General features: G+C 47.5%; 1 protein-coding gene across 3 annotated transcripts in view; it reads right to left on the reverse strand.

Annotated features, from left to right (window-relative positions):
• NPR2 (natriuretic peptide receptor 2) overlaps positions 1 to 17,989 on the reverse strand; it is a 422,222-nt gene that overhangs the window by 117,241 nt on the left and 286,992 nt on the right. For all 3 annotated transcript variants that reach the window (XM_069745468.1, XM_069745472.1, XM_069745463.1), the window contains one exon: positions 1,042 to 1,116. In XM_069745468.1, coding sequence (XP_069601569.1) covers positions 1,042 to 1,116 — 75 coding nt within the window. The remainder of the gene's footprint in view (positions 1 to 1,041; positions 1,117 to 17,989) is intronic.

Genomic DNA, 17,989 nt, shown 5'->3' on the forward strand with positions numbered 1-17,989 from the left:
ATAGGGGCAGTATTATAGTAGGTATATTCTTGTACATAGGGGCAGTATTATAGTGGTTATATTCTTGTACATAGGGGCAGTATTATAGTAGTTATATTCTTGTACATAGGGGCAGTATTATAGTAGTTATATTCTTGTACATAGGAGCAGTACTATAATAGTTATATTCTCATACATAGGGGGCAGTATTATAGTAGTTATATTCATGCACATAGGGGTAGTATTATAGTAGTTATATTCTTGTACATAGGGGCAGTATTATAGTAGTTATATTCTTGTACATAGGGGCAGTATTATAGTAGGTATATTCTTGTACATAGGGGCAGTATTATAGTGGTTATATTCTTGTACATAGGGGCAGTATTATAGTAGTTATATTCTTGTACATAGGGGCAGTATTATAGTAGTTATATTCTTGTACATAGGGGCAGTATTATAGCAGTTATATTCTTGTACATAGGGGCAGTATTATAGTAGTTATATTCTTGTACATATGGGCAGTATTATAGTAGTTATATTCTTGTACATAGGGGCAGTATTATAGTAGTTATATTCTTGTACATAGGGGGCAGTATTATAGTAGTTATATTCTTGTATATAGGGGCAGTATATAGTACTTATATTCCTGTACATAGGAGCAGTATTATAGTAGTTATATTCTTGTACATAGGAGCAGTATTATAGTAGTTATATTCTTGTACATAGGAGCAGTATTATAGTAGTTATATTCTTGTACATAGGAGCAGTATTATAGTAGTTATATTCTTGTACATAGGGGCAGTATTATAGTAGTTATATTCTTGTACATAGGGGCTGTATTATAGCAGTTTTATTCTTGTACATAGGGGCAGTACTATAGTAGTTACATTATTACATTTGATAAGAACTTATAACAGGTGCAGGACGTTCATTCTGAGATATCGAGTCCATGTTGTTATGTAGACATAAAATATCAGGAGATGATGACAATAGAGAGAGATACACAAAGAGCAAACAGAGAACGAAGACAGAAACATGACAGAGACTCCTGTGCGTCATCACCTTGAAGTGTCCGGTGTTGGCAAAGATTTGGTATTTGCCATGAGCCGTCATTAAGGAGCCATAACTGGAGCCTCTCTAGGACAAAGCGAGACAGTCACACACAGACCCAAGACAGTAAAGCAGATGGCATCACAGGGCAGGGTGGGCAGACATATCAGGGGCATCTGTACCCGGGCAACAATGGACTCCCAGGAGGGTGAGAACCTGGTCTCGGGCTGGATGGAAGCAGCAGAGCTCTGCACCGCCGAGGAGCTCTGGATGAAGGTCAGGGTCCCTCTCCCAATAATAAAGGAAGGATGGTGGCTCCGTGAGGAGCTGTATACTACAGGGAAGCCCCGGGTGGGTGCAGTGCTCCAACATGGCTGCTTCAATACACTGTCAGTAGAGTGTGGGGCTATGAGCCATTATTGTATCCAGGCTCGGCCCACCGCAGAGCAATCCCCCAGGGGGCCGCAATGCAACATCATAGCAGCAGAGGGACATGTAATATCTGGACGTAGCTGAGCAGTGTCCCCATGTTACGGGTGGCCCTTGGTGACCAGTATACAGACATCTATAGATGACTAATTTATAGAAACCTAACACGACCCGAACATCTGACCACAGTCATCCGCACACTCAATACGCCGGGTACGGCGATATACACACAGGGCATCGATAACTTCATATAATACGCGGAGGAAAGTGATATAATAAAGGCGGTATAAGAAGAATAATACTCCAGAGGAACATTCAGGATAGTGGGGAACATAGAGCAAAAAAGGGTCCGATAAAGGATTGTGCTATAGACTCATGGAGTCACCAAACTGAGGACATAAAATAAGGAAAAGAGCTATATGGAGTAAAAGGAGCCAGAAAAGATCTATAATTCCTGCAGCCTGTCATCAATAGTATATATACATAGATATACGATAAATTGTCTGCAGCCACCACTAGGGGGAGCTCCCTGTATACAGAGATACATGATAATATCCTGTCTGCAGTCACCACTAGGGGGAGCTCCCTGTATACAGAGATACATGATAAGATCCTGTCTGCAGTCACCACTAGGGGGAGCTCCCTGTATACAGAGATACATGATAAGATCCTGTCTGCAGTCACCACTAGGGGGAGCTCCCTGTATACAGAGCTACATGATAAGATCCTGTCTGCAGCCACCACTAGGGGGAGCTCCCTGTATACAGAGATACATGATGAGATGCTGTCTGCAGCCACCATTAGGGGGAGCTCCCTGTATACAGAAATACATGATAATATCCTGTCTGCAGCCACCACTAGGGGGAGCTCCCTGTATACAGAGATACATGATAAGATCCTGTCTGCAGCCACCACTAGGGGGAGCTCCCTGTATACAGAGATACATGGTAAGATCCTGTCTGCAGTCACCACTAGAGGGAGCTCCCTGTATACAGATACATGATAAGATCCAGTCTGCAGTCACCACTAGGGGGAGCTCCCTGTATACAGAGATACATGATAAGATCCTGTCTGCAGTCACCACTAGGGGGAGCTCCCTGTATACAGAGATACATGGTAAGATCCTGTCTGCAGTCACCACTAGGGGGAGTTCCCTGTATACAGAGATACATGATAAGATCCTGTCTGCAGTCACCACTAGGGGGAGCTCCCTGTATACAGAGATACATGATAAGATCCTGTCTGCAGTCACCACTAGGGGGAGCTCCCTGTATACAGAGCTACATGATAAGATCCTGTCTGCAGTCACCACTAGGGGGAGTTCCCTGTATACAGAGATACATGATAAGATCCTGTCTGCAGTCACCACTAGGGGGAGCTCCCTGTATACAGAGCTACATGATAAGATCCTGTCTGCAGTCACCACTAGGGGGAGTTCCCTGTATACAGAGATACATGATAAGATCCTGTCTGCAGTCACCACTAGGGGGAGCTCCCTGTATACAGAGCTACATGATAAGATCCTGTCTGCAGCCACCACTAGGGGGAGCTCCCTGTATACAGAGATACATGATGAGATGCTGTCTGCAGCCACCATTAGGGGGAGCTCCCTGTATACAGAGATACATGATAATATCCTGTCTGCAGCCACCACTAGGGGGAGCTCCCTGTATACAGAGATACATGATAAGATCCTGTCTGCAGCCACCACTAGAGGGAGCTCCCTGTATACAGATACATGATAAGATCCAGTCTGCAGTCACCACTAGGGGGAGCTCCCTGTATACAGAGATACATGATAAGATCCTGTCTGCAGTCACCACTAGGGGGAGCTCCCTGTATACAGAGATACATGGTAAGATCCTGTCTGCAGCCACCACTAGGGGGAGCTCCCTGTATACAGAGATACATGATAAATTGTCTGCAGCCACCACTAGGGGGAGATCCCTGTATACAGAGATACATGATAAGATCCTGTCTGCAGCCACCACTAGGGGGAGCTCCCTGTATACAGAGATACATGATAAGATCCTGTCTGCAGCCACAACTAGGGGGAGCTCCCTGTCTACAGAGATACATGATAAGATCCTGTCTGCAGCCACCACTAGGGGGAGCTCCCTGTATACAGAGATACATGATAAGATCCTGTCTGCAGCCACAACTAGGGGGAGCTCCCTGTCTACAGAGATACATGATAAGATCCTGTCTGCAGTCACCACTAGGGGGAGCTCCCTGTATACAGAGATACATGGTAAGATCCTGTCTGCAGCCACCACTAGGGGGAGCTCCCTGTATACAGAGATACATGATAAATTGTCTGCAGCCACCACTAGGGGGAGCTCCCTGTCTACAGAGATACATGATAAGATCATGTCTGCAGCCACCACTAGGGGGAGCTCCCTGTATACAGAGATACATGGTAAGATCCTGTCTGCAGCCACCACTAGGGGGAGCTCCCTGTATACAGAGATACATGATAAATTGTCTGCAGCCACCACTAGGGGGAGCTCCCTGTATACAGAGATACATGATAAATTGTCTGCAGCCACCACTAGGGGGAGCTCCCTGTATACAGAGATACATGATAAGATCCTGTCTGCAGTCACCACTAGGGGGAGCTCCCTGTATACAGAGATACATGATAAGATCCTGTCTGCAGTCACCACTAGGGGGAGCTCCCTGTATACAGAGATACATGATAAGATCCTGTCTGCAGCCACCACTAGAGGGAGCTCCCTGTATACAGAGATACATAATAAGATCCTGTCTGCAGTCACCACTAGGGGGAGCTCCCTGTATACAGAGATACATGATAGGATCCTGTCTGCAGTCACCACTAGGGGGAGCTCCCTGTATACAGAGGCACATGATAAGATCCTGTCTGCAGCCACAACTAGGGGGAGCTCCCTGTATACAGAGATACATGATAAGATCCTGTCTGCAGCCACCACTAGGGGTAGCTCCCTGTATACAGAGATACATGATAAAATCCTGTCTGCAGCTACCACTAGGGGGAGCTCCCTGTATACAGAGATACATGATAAGATCCTGTCTGCAGTCACCACTAGGGGGAGCTCCCTGTATACAGAGATACATGATAAGATCCTGCCTGCAGTCACCACTAGGGGGAGCTCCCTGTATACAGAGATACATGATAAGATCCTGCCTGCAGTCACCACTAGGGGGAGCTCCCTGTATACAGAGATACATGATAAGATCCTGTCTGCAGTCACCACTAGGGGGAGCTCCCTGTATACAGAGATACATGATAAGATCCTGCCTGCAGTCACCACTAGGGGGAGCTCCCTGTATACAGAGATACATGATAAGATCCTGTCTGCAGCCACCACTAGGGGGAGCTCCCTCTATACAGAGATACATGATAAGATCCTGTCTCCAGTCACCACTAGGGGGAGCTCCCTGTATACAGAGATACATGATAAGATCCTGTCTGCAGTCACCACTAGGGGGAGCTCCCTCTATACAGAGATACATGATAAGATCCAGTCTGCAGTCACCACTAGGGGGAGCTCCCTGTATACAGAGATACATGATAAGATCCTGTCTGCAGTCACCACTAGGGGGAGCTCCCTGTATACAGAGATACATGGTAAGATCCTGTCTGCAGCCACCACTAGGGGGAGCTCCCTGTATACAGAGATACATGATAAATTGTCTGCAGCCACCACTAGGGGGAGATCCCTGTATACAGAGATACATGATAAGATCCTGTCTGCAGCCACCACTAGGGGGAGCTCCCTGTATACAGAGATACATGATAAGATCCTGTCTGCAGTCACCACTAGGGGGAGCTCCCTGTATACAGAGATACATGATAAGATCCTGTCTGCAGCCACAACTAGGGGGAGCTCCCTGTCTACAGAGATACATGATAAGATCCTGTCTGCAGCCACAACTAGGGGGAGCTCCCTGTATACAGAGATACATGATAAGATCCTGTCTGCAGTCACCACTAGGGGGAGCTCCCTGTATACAGAGATACATGGTAAGATCCTGTCTGCAGCCACCACTAGGGGGAGCTCCCTGTATACAGAGATACATGGTAAGATCCTGTCTGCAGCCACCACCAGGGGGAGCTCCCTGTATACAGAGATACATGATAAATTGTCTGCAGCCACCACTAGGGGGAGCTCCCTGTCTACAGAGATACATGATAAGATCCTGTCTGCAGCCACCACTAGGGGGAGCTCCCTGTATACAGAGATACATGGTAAGATCCTGTCTGCAGTCACCACTAGGGGGAGCTCCCTGTATACAGAGATACATGATAATATCCTGTCTGCAGCCACCACTAGGGGGAGCTCCCTGTATACAGAGATACATGATAAATTGTCTGCAGCCACCACTAGGGGGAGCTCCCTGTATACAGAGATTCATGATAAGATCCTGTCTGCAGTCACCACTAGGAGGAGCTCCCTGTATACAGAGATACATGATAAGATCCTGTCTGCAGCCACCACTAGGGGGAGCTCCCTGTATACAGAGATACATGATAAATTGTCTGCAGCCACCACTAGGGGGAGCTCCCTGTATACAGAGATTCATGATAAGATCCTGTCTGCAGTCACCACTAGGAGGAGCTCCCTGTATACAGAGATACATGATAAGATCCTGTCTGCAGCCACCACTAGAGGGAGCTCCCTGTATACAGAGATACATAATAAGATCCTGTCTGCAGTCACCACTAGGGGGAGCTCCCTGTATACAGAGATACATGATAATATACTGTCTGCAGCCACCACTAGGGGGAGCTCCCTGTATACAGAGATACATGATAAGATCCTGTCTGCAGTCACCACTAGGGGGAGCTCCCTGTATACAGAGGCACATGATAAGATCCTGTCTGCAGTCACCACTAGGGGGAGCTCCCTGTATACAGAGATACATGATAAGATCCTGTCTGCAGCCACAACTAGGGGGAGCTCCCTGTATACAGAGATACATGATAAGATCCTGTCTGCAGCCACCACTAGGGGTAGCTCCCTGTATACAGAGATACATGATAAAATCCTGTCTGCAGCTACCACTAGGGGGAGCTCCCTGTATACAGAGATACATGATAAGATCCTGTCTGCAGTCACCACTAGGGGGAGCTCCCTGTATACAGAGATACATGATAAGATCCTGCCTGCAGTCACCACTAGGGGGAGCTCCCTGTATACAGAGATACATGATAAGATCCTGCCTGCAGCCACCACTAGGGGGAGCTCCCTGTATACAGAGATACATGATAATATCCTGTCTGCAGCCACCACTAGGGGGAGCTCCCTGTATACAGAGATACATGATAATATCCTGTCTGCAGTCACCACTAGGGGGAGCTCCCTGTATACAGAGATACATGATAAGATCCTGTCTGCAGCCACCACTAGGGGGAGCTCCCTGTATACAGAGATACATGATAAGATCCTGTCTGCAGCCACCACTAGGGGGAGCTCCCTGTATACAGAGATACATGATAAGATCCTGTCTGCAGTCACCTCTAGGGGGAGCTCCCTGTATACAGAGATACATGATAAGATCCTGTCTGCAGCCACCACTAGAGGGAGCTCCCTGTATACAGAGATACATGATAAGATCCTGTCTGCAGCCACCACTAGCGGGAGCTCCCTGTATACAGAGATACATGATAAGATCCTGTCTGCAGCCACCACTAGGGGGAGCTCCCTGTATACAGAGATACATGATCAGATTCTATCTGCAGCCACCACTAGGGGGAGCTCCCTGTATACAGAGATACATGATAAGATCCTGTCTGCAGCCACCACTAGGGGGAGCTCCCTGTATATAGAGATACATGATAAGATCCTGTCTGCAGCCACCACTAGGGGGAGCTCCCTGTATACAGAGATACATGATAAGATCCTGTCTGCAGCCACCACTAGGGGGAGCTCCCTGTATATAGAGATACATGATAAGATCCTGTCTGCAGCCACCACTAGGGGGAGCTCCCTGTATACAGAGATACATGATAAGATCCTGTCTGCAGCCACCACTAGGGGGAGCTCCCTGTCTACAGAGATACATGATCAGATCCTGTCTGCAGCCACCACTAGTGGGAGCTCCCTGTATACAGAGATACATGATAAGATCCTGTCTGCAGTCACCTCTAGGGGGAGCTCCCTGTATACAGAGATACATGATCAGATTCTATCTGCAGCCACCACTAGGGGGAGCTCCCTGTATACAGAGATACATGATAAGATCCTGTCTGCAGCCACCACTAGGGGGAGCTCCCTGTATATAGAGATACATGATAAGATCCTGTCTGCAGCCACCACTAGGGGGAGCTCCCTGTATACAGAGATACATGATAAGATCCTGTCTGCAGCCACCACTAGGGGGAGTGTTATGTTTGCTAATGACAGGTGTTATGAAGGCAATCCAGAAACATAGTGTGCTTAGCGATCAGAGCGCACACAGTGATCTGACAAATACCCAAAAATACAAGAACGAGCTCTGAGACGTGGAAACTCTGTAGACTGCACACCTGATCCTATCCTAAACACAACTAAAAGCGGCTGTGGATTGCGCCTAACAACTACCTAGGCAACTCGGCACAGCCTAAGAAACTAGCTAGCCTGAAGATAGAAAAATAGGCCTGACTTGCCCCAGAGAAATTCCCCAAAGGAAAAGGCAGCCCCCCACATATAATGACTGTGAGTAAGATGAAAAGACAAAACGTAGGGATGAAATAGATTCAGCAAAGTGGGGCCCGATATTCTAGGACAGAGCGAGGACAGTAAAGCGAACTTTGCAGTCTACAAAAAACCCTAAAGCAAAACCACGCAAAGGGGGCAAAAAAAACCCCACCGTGCCGAACTAACGGCACGGCGGTACACCCTTTGCGTCTCAGAGCTTCCAGCAAAACAAAAGACAAGCTGGACAGAAAAAAAGCAACAAAAAAAAAGCAAAAGGCACTTAGCTATACAGAGCAGCAGGTCACAGGAACAATCAGGAGAAGCTCAGATCCAACACTGAAACATTGACAAGGAGCAAGGATAGCAGCATCAGGCGGAGTTAAGTAATGAAGCAGTTAACGAGCTCACCAGAACACCTGAGGGAGGAAGCTCAGAAGCTGCAGTACCACTTGTGACCACAGGAGTGAATTCAGCCACAGAATTCACAACAGTACCCCCCCTTGAGGAGGGGTCACCGAACCCTCACCAGAGCCCCCAGGCCGACCAGGATGAGCCGCATGAAAGGCACGAACAAGATCGGAAGCATGAACATCAGAGGCAAAAACCCAGGAATTATCTTCCTGAGCATAACCCTTCCATTTAACCAGATACTGGAGTTTCCGTCTAGAAACACGAGAATCCAAAATCTTCTCCACAATATACTCCAATTCCCCCTCCACCAAAACCGGGGCAGGAGGCTCAACAGATGGAACCATAGGTGCCACGTATCTCCGCAACAACGACCTATGGAATACATTATGTATGGAAAAGGAGTCTGGGAGGGTCAAACGAAAAGACACAGGATTGAGAACCTCAGAAATCCTATACGGACCAATAAAACGAGGTTTAAATTTAGGAGAGGAAACCTTCATAGGAATATGACGAGAAGATAACCAAACCAGATCCCCAACACGAAGTCGGGGACCCACACGGCGTCTGCGATTAGCGAAAAGTTGAGCTTTCTCCTGGGACAAGATCAAATTGTCCACTACCTGAGTCCAGATCTGCTGCAACCTATCCACCACAGAATCCACACCAGGACAGTCCGAAGACTCAACCTGTCCTGAAGAGAAACGAGGATGGAACCCAGAATTGCAAAAAAATGGAGAAACCAAGGTAGCCGAGCTGGCCCGATTATTAAGGGCGAACTCAGCCAACGGCAAAAAGGACACCCAATCATCCTGGTCTGCAGAAACAAAACATCTCAGATATGTTCCCAAGGTCTGATTGGTTCGTTCGGTCTGGCCATTAGTCTGAGGATGGAAAGCCGAGGAAAAGGATAGGTCAATGCCCATCCTACCACAAAAGGCTCGCCAAAACCTTGAAACAAACTGGGAACCTCTGTCAGAAACAATATTCTCAGGAATGCCATGCAACCGAACCACATGCTGAAAGAACAAAGGTACCAAATCAGAGGAGGAAGGCAATTTAGCCAAGGGCACCAGATGGACCATTTTAGAAAAGCGATCACAGACCACCCAAATGACTGACATCTTTTGAGAAACGGGAAGGTCAGAAATGAAATCCATCGAAATATGTGTCCAAGGCCTCTTTGGGACCGGCAAGGGCAAAAGCAACCCACTGGCACGAGAACAGCAGGGCTTAGCCCTAGCACAAATCCCACAGGACTGCACAAAAGTACGTACATCCCGTGACAGAGATGGCCACCAGAAGGATCTAGCCACTAACTCTCTGGTACCAAAGATTCCAGGATGACCAGCCAACACCGAACAATGAAGTTCAGAGATAAGTTTATTAGTCCACCTATCAGGGACGAACAGTTTCTCTGCTGGACAACGATCAGGTTTATTCGCCTGAAATTTTTGCAGCACCCGCCGCAAATCAGGGGAGATGGCAGACACAATGACTCCTTCCTTGAGGATACCCGCTGGCTCAGATAAACCCGGAGAGTCGGGCACAAAACTCCTAGACAGAGCATCCGCCTTCACATTTTTAGAGCCCGGAAGGTACGAAATCACAAAGTCGAAGCGGGCAAAAAATAACGACCAACGGGCCTGTCTAGGATTCAAGCGCTTGGCAGACTCGAGATAAGTCAAGTTCTTATGATCAGTCAATACCACCACGCGATGCTTAGCTCCTTCAAGCCAATGACGCCACTCCTCGAATGCCCACTTCATGGCCAGCAACTCTCGATTGCCCACATCATAATTACGCTCAGCGGGCGAAAACTTCCTGGAAAAGAAAGCACATGGTTTCATCACTGAGCAATCAGAACCTCTCTGTGACAAAACCGCCCCTGCTCCAATCTCAGAAGCATCAACCTCGACCTGGAACGGAAGAGAAACATCTGGCTGACACAACACAGGGGCAGAACAAAAACGACGCTTCAACTCCTGAAAAGCTTCCACAGCAGCAGAAGACCAATTAACCAAATCAGCACCCTTCTTGGTCAAATCGGTCAATGGTTTGGCAATGCTAGAAAAATTACAGATGAAGCGACGATAAAAATTAGCAAAGCCCAGGAACTTTTGCAGACTTTTCAGAGATGTCGGCTGAATCCAATCCTGGATGGCTTGGACCTTAACTGGATCCATCTCGATAGTAGAAGGGGTAAAGATGAACCCTAAAAATGAAACTTTCTGCACACCGAAGAGACACTTTGATCCCTTCACAAACAAAGAATTAGCACGCAGGACCTGGAAAACCATTCTGACCTGCTTCACATGAGACTCCCAATCATCTGAGAAGATCAAAATGTCATCCAAGTAAACAATCAGGAATTTATCCAGATACTCACGGAAGATGTCATGCATAAAAGACTGAAACACAGATGGAGCATTGGCAAGTCCGAACGGCATCACTAGATACTCAAAATGACCCTCGGGCGTATTGAATGCAGTTTTCCATTCATCTCCTTGCCTGATTCTCACCAGATTATACGCACCACGAAGATCTATCTTAGTGAACCAACTAGCCCCCTTAATCCGAGCAAACAAGTCAGATAACAATGGCAAGGGATACTGAAATTTAACAGTGATCTTATTAAGAAGGCGGTAATCAATACACGGTCTCAGCGAACCATCCTTCTTGGCTACAAAGAAGAACCCTGCTCCCAGTGGTGATGACGATGGGCGAATATGTCCCTTCTCTAGGGATTCCTTCACATAACTGCGCATAGCGGCGTGTTCAGGCACGGATAAATTAAATAATCGACCTTTAGGGAATTTACTACCAGGAATCAAATTGATAGCACAATCACAATCCCTATGCGGAGGTAGAGCATCGGACTTGGACTCTTCAAATACATCCTGATAATCAGACAAGAACTCTGGGACCTCAGAAGGGGTGGATGACGAAATCGACAAAAATGGAACATCACCATGTACCCCCTGACAACCCCAGCTGGTTACCGACATAGAGTTCCAATCTAATACTGGATTATGGGTTTGTAGCCATGGCAACCCCAACACGACCACATCATGCAGATTATGCAACACCAGAAAGCGAATAACTTCCTGATGTGCAGGAGCCATGCACATGGTCAGCTGGGTCCAGTACTGAGGTTTATTCTTGGCCAAAGGTGTAGCATCAATTCCTCTCAATGGAATAGGACACCGCAAAGGCTCCAAGAAAAACCCACAACGTTTAGCATAATCCAAATCCATCAGATTCAGGGCAGCGCCCGAATCCACAAACGCCATGACAGAAAACGACGACAAAGAGCATATCAAGGTAATGGACAGAAGGAATTTGGACTGTACAGTACCAATGACGGCAGACCTAGCGGACCGCTTAGTGCGCTTAGGACAATCAGAAATAGCATGAGTGGAATCACCACAGTAGAAACACAGACCATTCAGACGTCTGTATTCCTGCCGTTCAACTCTAGTCATAGTCCTATCGCACTGCATAGGCTCAGGTTTAACCTCAGGCAGTACCGCCAAATGGTGCACAGATTTACGCTCGCGCAAGCGTCGACTGATCTGAATGGCCAAAGACATAGACTCATTCAAACCAGCAGGCATAGGAAATCCCACCATGACATCCTTAAGAGCCTCAGAGAGACCCTTTCTGAACAAAGCTGCCAGCGCAGATTCATTCCACTGAGTGAGTACTGACCATTTCCTAAATTTCTGACAATATACTTCTATATCATCCTGACCCTGGCACAAAGCCAGCAAATTTTTCTCAGCCTGATCCACTGAATTAGGCTCATCGTACAGCAATCCGAGCGCCAGGAAAAACGTCTTGGGGAAAAAAAAAGTGAACACAGAGCAGAAAAAAAAAAAAAAAAAAAATGATGTCAGAACTTTTTCTTTCCCTCTATTGAGAATCATTAGTTAGGCTCCTTGTACTGTTATGTTTGCTAATGACAGGTGTTATGAAGGCAATCCAGAAACACAGTGTGCTTAGCGATCAGAGCGCACACAGTGATCTGACAAATACCCAAAAATACAAGAACGAGCTCTGAGACGTGGAAGCTCTGTAGACTGCACACCTGATCCTATCCTAAACACAACTAAAAGCGGCTGTGGATTGCGCCTAACAACTACTTAGGCAACTCGGCACAGCCTAAGAAACTAGCTAGCCTGAAGATAGAAAAATAGGCCTGACTTGCCCCAGAGAAATTCCCCAAAGGAAAAGGCAGCCCCCCACATATAATGACTGTGAGTAAGATGAAAAGACAAAACGTAGGGATGAAATAGATTCAGCAAAGTGGGGCCCGATATTCTAGGACAGAGCGAGGACAGTAAAGCGAACTTTGCAGTCTACAAAAAACCCTAAAGCAAAACCACGCAAAGGGGGCAAAAAAAACCCACCGTGCCGAACTAACGGCACGGCGGTACACCCTTTGCGTCTCAGAGCTTCCAGCAAAACAAAAGACAAGCTGGACAGAAAAAAAGCAACAAAAAAAAAGCAAAAGGCACTTAGCTATACAGAGCAGCAGGTCACAGGAACAATCAGGAGAAGCTCAGATCCAACACTGAAACATTGACAAGGAGCAAGGATAGCAGCATCAGGCGGAGTTAAGTAATGAAGCAGTTAACGAGCTCACCAGAACACCTGAGGGAGGAAGCTCAGAAGCTGCAGTACCACTTGTGACCACAGGAGTGAATTCAGCCACAGAATTCACAACAGGGGAGCTCCCTGTATACAGAGATACATGATAAGGTCCTGTCTGCAGTCACCACTAGGGGGAGCTCCCTGTATACAGAGATACATGATAAGATCCTGTCTGCAGTCACCACTAGGGGGAGCTCCTGTATACAGAGATACATGATAAGGTCCTGTCTGCAGTCACCACTAGGGGGAGCTCCTGTATACAGAGATACATGATAAGATCCTGTCTGCAGCCACCACTAGGGGGAGCTCCCTGTATACAGAGATACATGATCAGATCCTGTCTGCAGCCACCACTAGGGGGAGCTCCCTGTATACATATACATGATAAGATCCTGTCTGCAGCCACCACTAGGGGGAGCTCCCTGTATATAGAGATACATGATGAGATGCTGTCTGCAGCCACCACTAGGGGGAGCTCCCTGTATACAGAGATACATGATAAGATTCTGTCTGCAGTCACCACTAGGGGGAGCTCCCTGTATACAGAGATACATGATAAGATTCTGTCTGCAGTCACCGCTGGGGGAGCTCCCTGTATACAGAGATACATGATAAGATCATGTCTGCAGTCACCACTAGGGGGAGCTCCCTGTATACAGAGATACATGATAAGATTCTGTCTGCAGCCACCACTAGGGGGAGCTCCCTGTATACAGAGATACATAAGATCCTGTCTGCAGTCACCACTAGGGGGAGCTCCCTGTATACAGAGATACATGATAAGATCCTGTCTGCAGCCACCACTAGAGGGAGATCCCTGTATACAGAGATACATGATAAGATCATGTCTGCAGTCACCACTAGGGGGAGCTCCCTGTATACAGAGATACATGATAAGATCCTGCCTGCAGTCACCACTAGAGGGAGCTCCCTGTATACAGAGATACATGATAAGATTCTGTCTGCAGCCACCACTAGGGGGAGCTCCCTGTATACAGAGATACATAAGATCCTGTCTGCAGTCACCACTAGGGGGAGCTCCCTGTATACAGAGATACATGATAAGATCCTGTCTGCAGCCACCACTAGAGGGAGATCCCTGTATACAGAGATACATGATAAGATCATGTCTGCAGTCACCACTAGGGGGAGCTCCCTGTATACAGAGATACATGATAAGATCCTGCCTGCAGTCACCACTAGGGGGAGCTCCCTGTATACAGAGATACATGATAAGATCCTGTCTGCAGCCACCACTAGAGGGAGATCCCTGTATACAGAGATACATGATAAGATCCTGTCTGCAGTCACCACTAGGGGGAGCTCCCTGTATACAGAGATACATGATAAGATCCTGTCTGCAGTCACCACTAGGGGGAGCTCCTGTATACAGAGATACATGATAAGATCCTGTCTGCAGCCACCACTAGGGGGAGCTCCCTGTATACAGAGATACATGATAAGATCCTGTCTGCAGCCACCACTAGGGGGAGCTCCCTGTATACAGAGATACATGATCAGATCCTGTCTGCAGCCACCACTAGGGGGAGCTCCCTGTATACAGAGATACATGATAAGATCCTGTCTGCAGTCACCACTAGGGGGAGCTCCCTGTATACAGAGATACATGATAAGATCCTGTCTGCAGTCACCTCTAGGGGGAGCTCCCTGTATACAGAGATACATGATCAGATTCTATCTGCAGCCACCACTAGGGGGAGCTCCCTGTATACAGAGATACATGATAAGATCCTGTCTGCAGCCACCACTAGGGGGAGCTCCCTGTATATAGAGATACATGATAAGATCCTGTCTGCAGCCACCACTAGGGGGAGCTCCCTGTATACAGAGATACATGATAAGATCCTGTCTGCAGCCACCACTAGGGGGAGTGTTATGTTTGCTAATGACAGGTGTTATGAAGGCAATCCAGAAACATAGTGTGCTTAGCGATCAGAGCGCACACAGTGATCTGACAAATACCCAAAAATACAAGAACGAGCTCTGAGACGTGGAAGCTCTGTAGACTGCACACCTGATCCTATCCTAAACACAACTAAAAGCGGCTGTGGATTGCGCCTAACAACTACTTAGGCAACTCGGCACAGCCTAAGAAACTAGCTAGCCTGAAGATAGAAAAATAGGCCTGACTTGCCCCAGAGAAATTCCCCAAAGGAAAAGGCAGCCCCCCACATATAATGACTGTGAGTAAGATGAAAAGACAAAACGTAGGGATGAAATAGATTCAGCAAAGTGGGGCCCGATATTCTAGGACAGAGCGAGGACAGTAAAGCGAACTTTGCAGTCTACAAAAAACCCTAAAGCAAAACCACGCAAAGGGGGCAAAAAAAACCCCACCGTGCCGAACTAACGGCACGGCGGTACACCCTTTGCGTCTCAGAGCTTCCAGCAAAACAAAAGACAAGCTGGACAGAAAAAAAGCAACAAAAAAAAAGCAAAAGGCACTTAGCTATACAGAGCAGCAGGTCACAGGAACAATCAGGAGAAGCTCAGATCCAACACTGAAACATTGACAAGGAGCAAGGATAGCAGCATCAGGCGGAGTTAAGTAATGAAGCAGTTAACGAGCTCACCAGAACACCTGAGGGAGGAAGCTCAGAAGCTGCAGTACCACTTGTGACCACAGGAGTGAATTCAGCCACAGAATTCACAACAGGGGAGCTCCCTGTATACAGAGATACATGATAAGGTCCTGTCTGCAGTCACCACTAGGGGGAGCTCCCTGTATACAGAGATACATGATAAGATCCTGTCTGCAGTCACCACTAGGGGGAGCTCCTGTATACAGAGATACATGATAAGGTCCTGTCTGCAGTCACCACTAGGGGGAGCTCCTGTATACAGAGATACATGATAAGATCCTGTCTGCAGCCACCACTAGGGGGAGCTCCCTGTATACAGAGATACATGATCAGATCCTGTCTGCAGCCACCACTAGGGGGAGCTCCCTGTATACAGATACATGATAAGATCCTGTCTGCAGCCACCACTAGGGGGAGCTCCCTGTATATAGAGATACATGATGAGATGCTGTCTGCAGCCACCACTAGGGGGAGCTCCCTGTATACAGAGATACATGATAAGATTCTGTCTGCAGTCACCACTAGGGGGAGCTCCCTGTATACAGAGATACATGATAAGATACTGTCTGCAGCCACCACTAGGGGGAGCTCCCTGTATACAGAGATACATGATAAGATTCTGTCTGCAGTCACCGCTGGGGGAGCTCCCTGTATACAGAGATACATGATAAGATCATGTCTGCAGTCACCACTAGGGGGAGCTCCCTGTATACAGAGATACATGATAAGATTCTGTCTGCAGCCACCACTAGGGGGAGCTCCCTGTATACAGAGATACATGATAAGATCATGTCTGCAGTCACCACTAGGGGGAGCTCCCTGTATACAGAGATACATGATAAGATTCTGTCTGCAGCCACCACTAGGGGGAGCTCCCTGTATACAGAGATACATGATAAGATTCTGTCTGCAGTCACCGCTGGGGGAGCTCCCTGTATACAGAGATACATGATAAGATCATGTCTGCAGTCACCACTAGGGGGAGCTCCCTGTATACAGAGACACATGATAAGATTCTGTCTGCAGCCACCACTAGGCGGAGCTCCCTGTATACAGAGATACATGATAAGATCATGTCTGCAGTCACCACTAGGGGGAGCTCCCTGTATACAGAGATACATGATAAGATCCTGCCTGCAGTCACCACTAGAGGGAGCTCCCTGTATACAGAGATACATGATAAGATTCTGTCTGCAGCCACCACTAGGGGGAGCTCCCTGTATACAGAGATACATAAGATCCTGTCTGCAGTCACCACTAGGGGGAGCTCCCTGTATACAGAGATACATGATAAGATCCTGCCTGCAGTCACCACTAGAGGGAGCTCCCTGTATACAGAGATACATGATAAGATTCTGTCTGCAGCCACCACTAGGGGGAGCTCCCTGTATACAGAGATACATAAGATCCTGTCTGCAGTCACCACTAGGGGGAGCTCCCTGTATACAGAGATACATGATAAGATCCTGTCTGCAGCCACCACTAGAGGGAGATCCCTGTATACAGAGATACATGATAAGATCATGTCTGCAGTCACCACTAGGGGGAGCTCCCTGTATACAGAGATACATGATAAGATCCTGCCTGCAGTCACCACTAGGGGGAGCTCCCTGTATACAGAGATACATGATAAGATCCTGTCTGCAGCCACCACTAGAGGGAGATCCCTGTATACAGAGATACATGATAAGATCATGTCTGCAGTCACCACTAGGGGGAGCTCCCTGTATACAGAGATACATGATAAGATCCTGCCTGCAGTCACCACTAGAGGGAGCTCCCTGTATACAGAGATACATGATAAGATCCTGTCTGCAGCGACCACTAGGGGGAGCTCCCTCTAAACAGAGATACATGATAAGATCCTGTCTCCAGTCACCACTAGGGGGAGCTCCCTGTATACAGAGATACATGATAAGATCCTGTCTGCAGTCACCACTAGGGGGAGCTCCCTCTATACAGAGATACATGATAAGATCCTGTCTGCAGTCACCACTAGGGGGAGCTCCCTCTATACAGAGATACATGATAAGATCCTGTCTGCAGTCACCACTAGGGGGAGCTCCCTCTATACAGAGATACATGATAAGATTCTGTCTGCGGTCACCACTAGGGGGAGCTCCCTGTATACAGAGATACATGATAAGATCCTGTCTGCGGCCACCACTAGGGGGAGCTCCCTGTGTACAGAGATACATGATA

Source organism: Ranitomeya imitator, chromosome 1 (genome assembly GCF_032444005.1).
Source record: "Ranitomeya imitator isolate aRanImi1 chromosome 1, aRanImi1.pri, whole genome shotgun sequence".
NCBI classification, from domain to species: domain Eukaryota; kingdom Metazoa; phylum Chordata; class Amphibia; order Anura; family Dendrobatidae; genus Ranitomeya; species Ranitomeya imitator.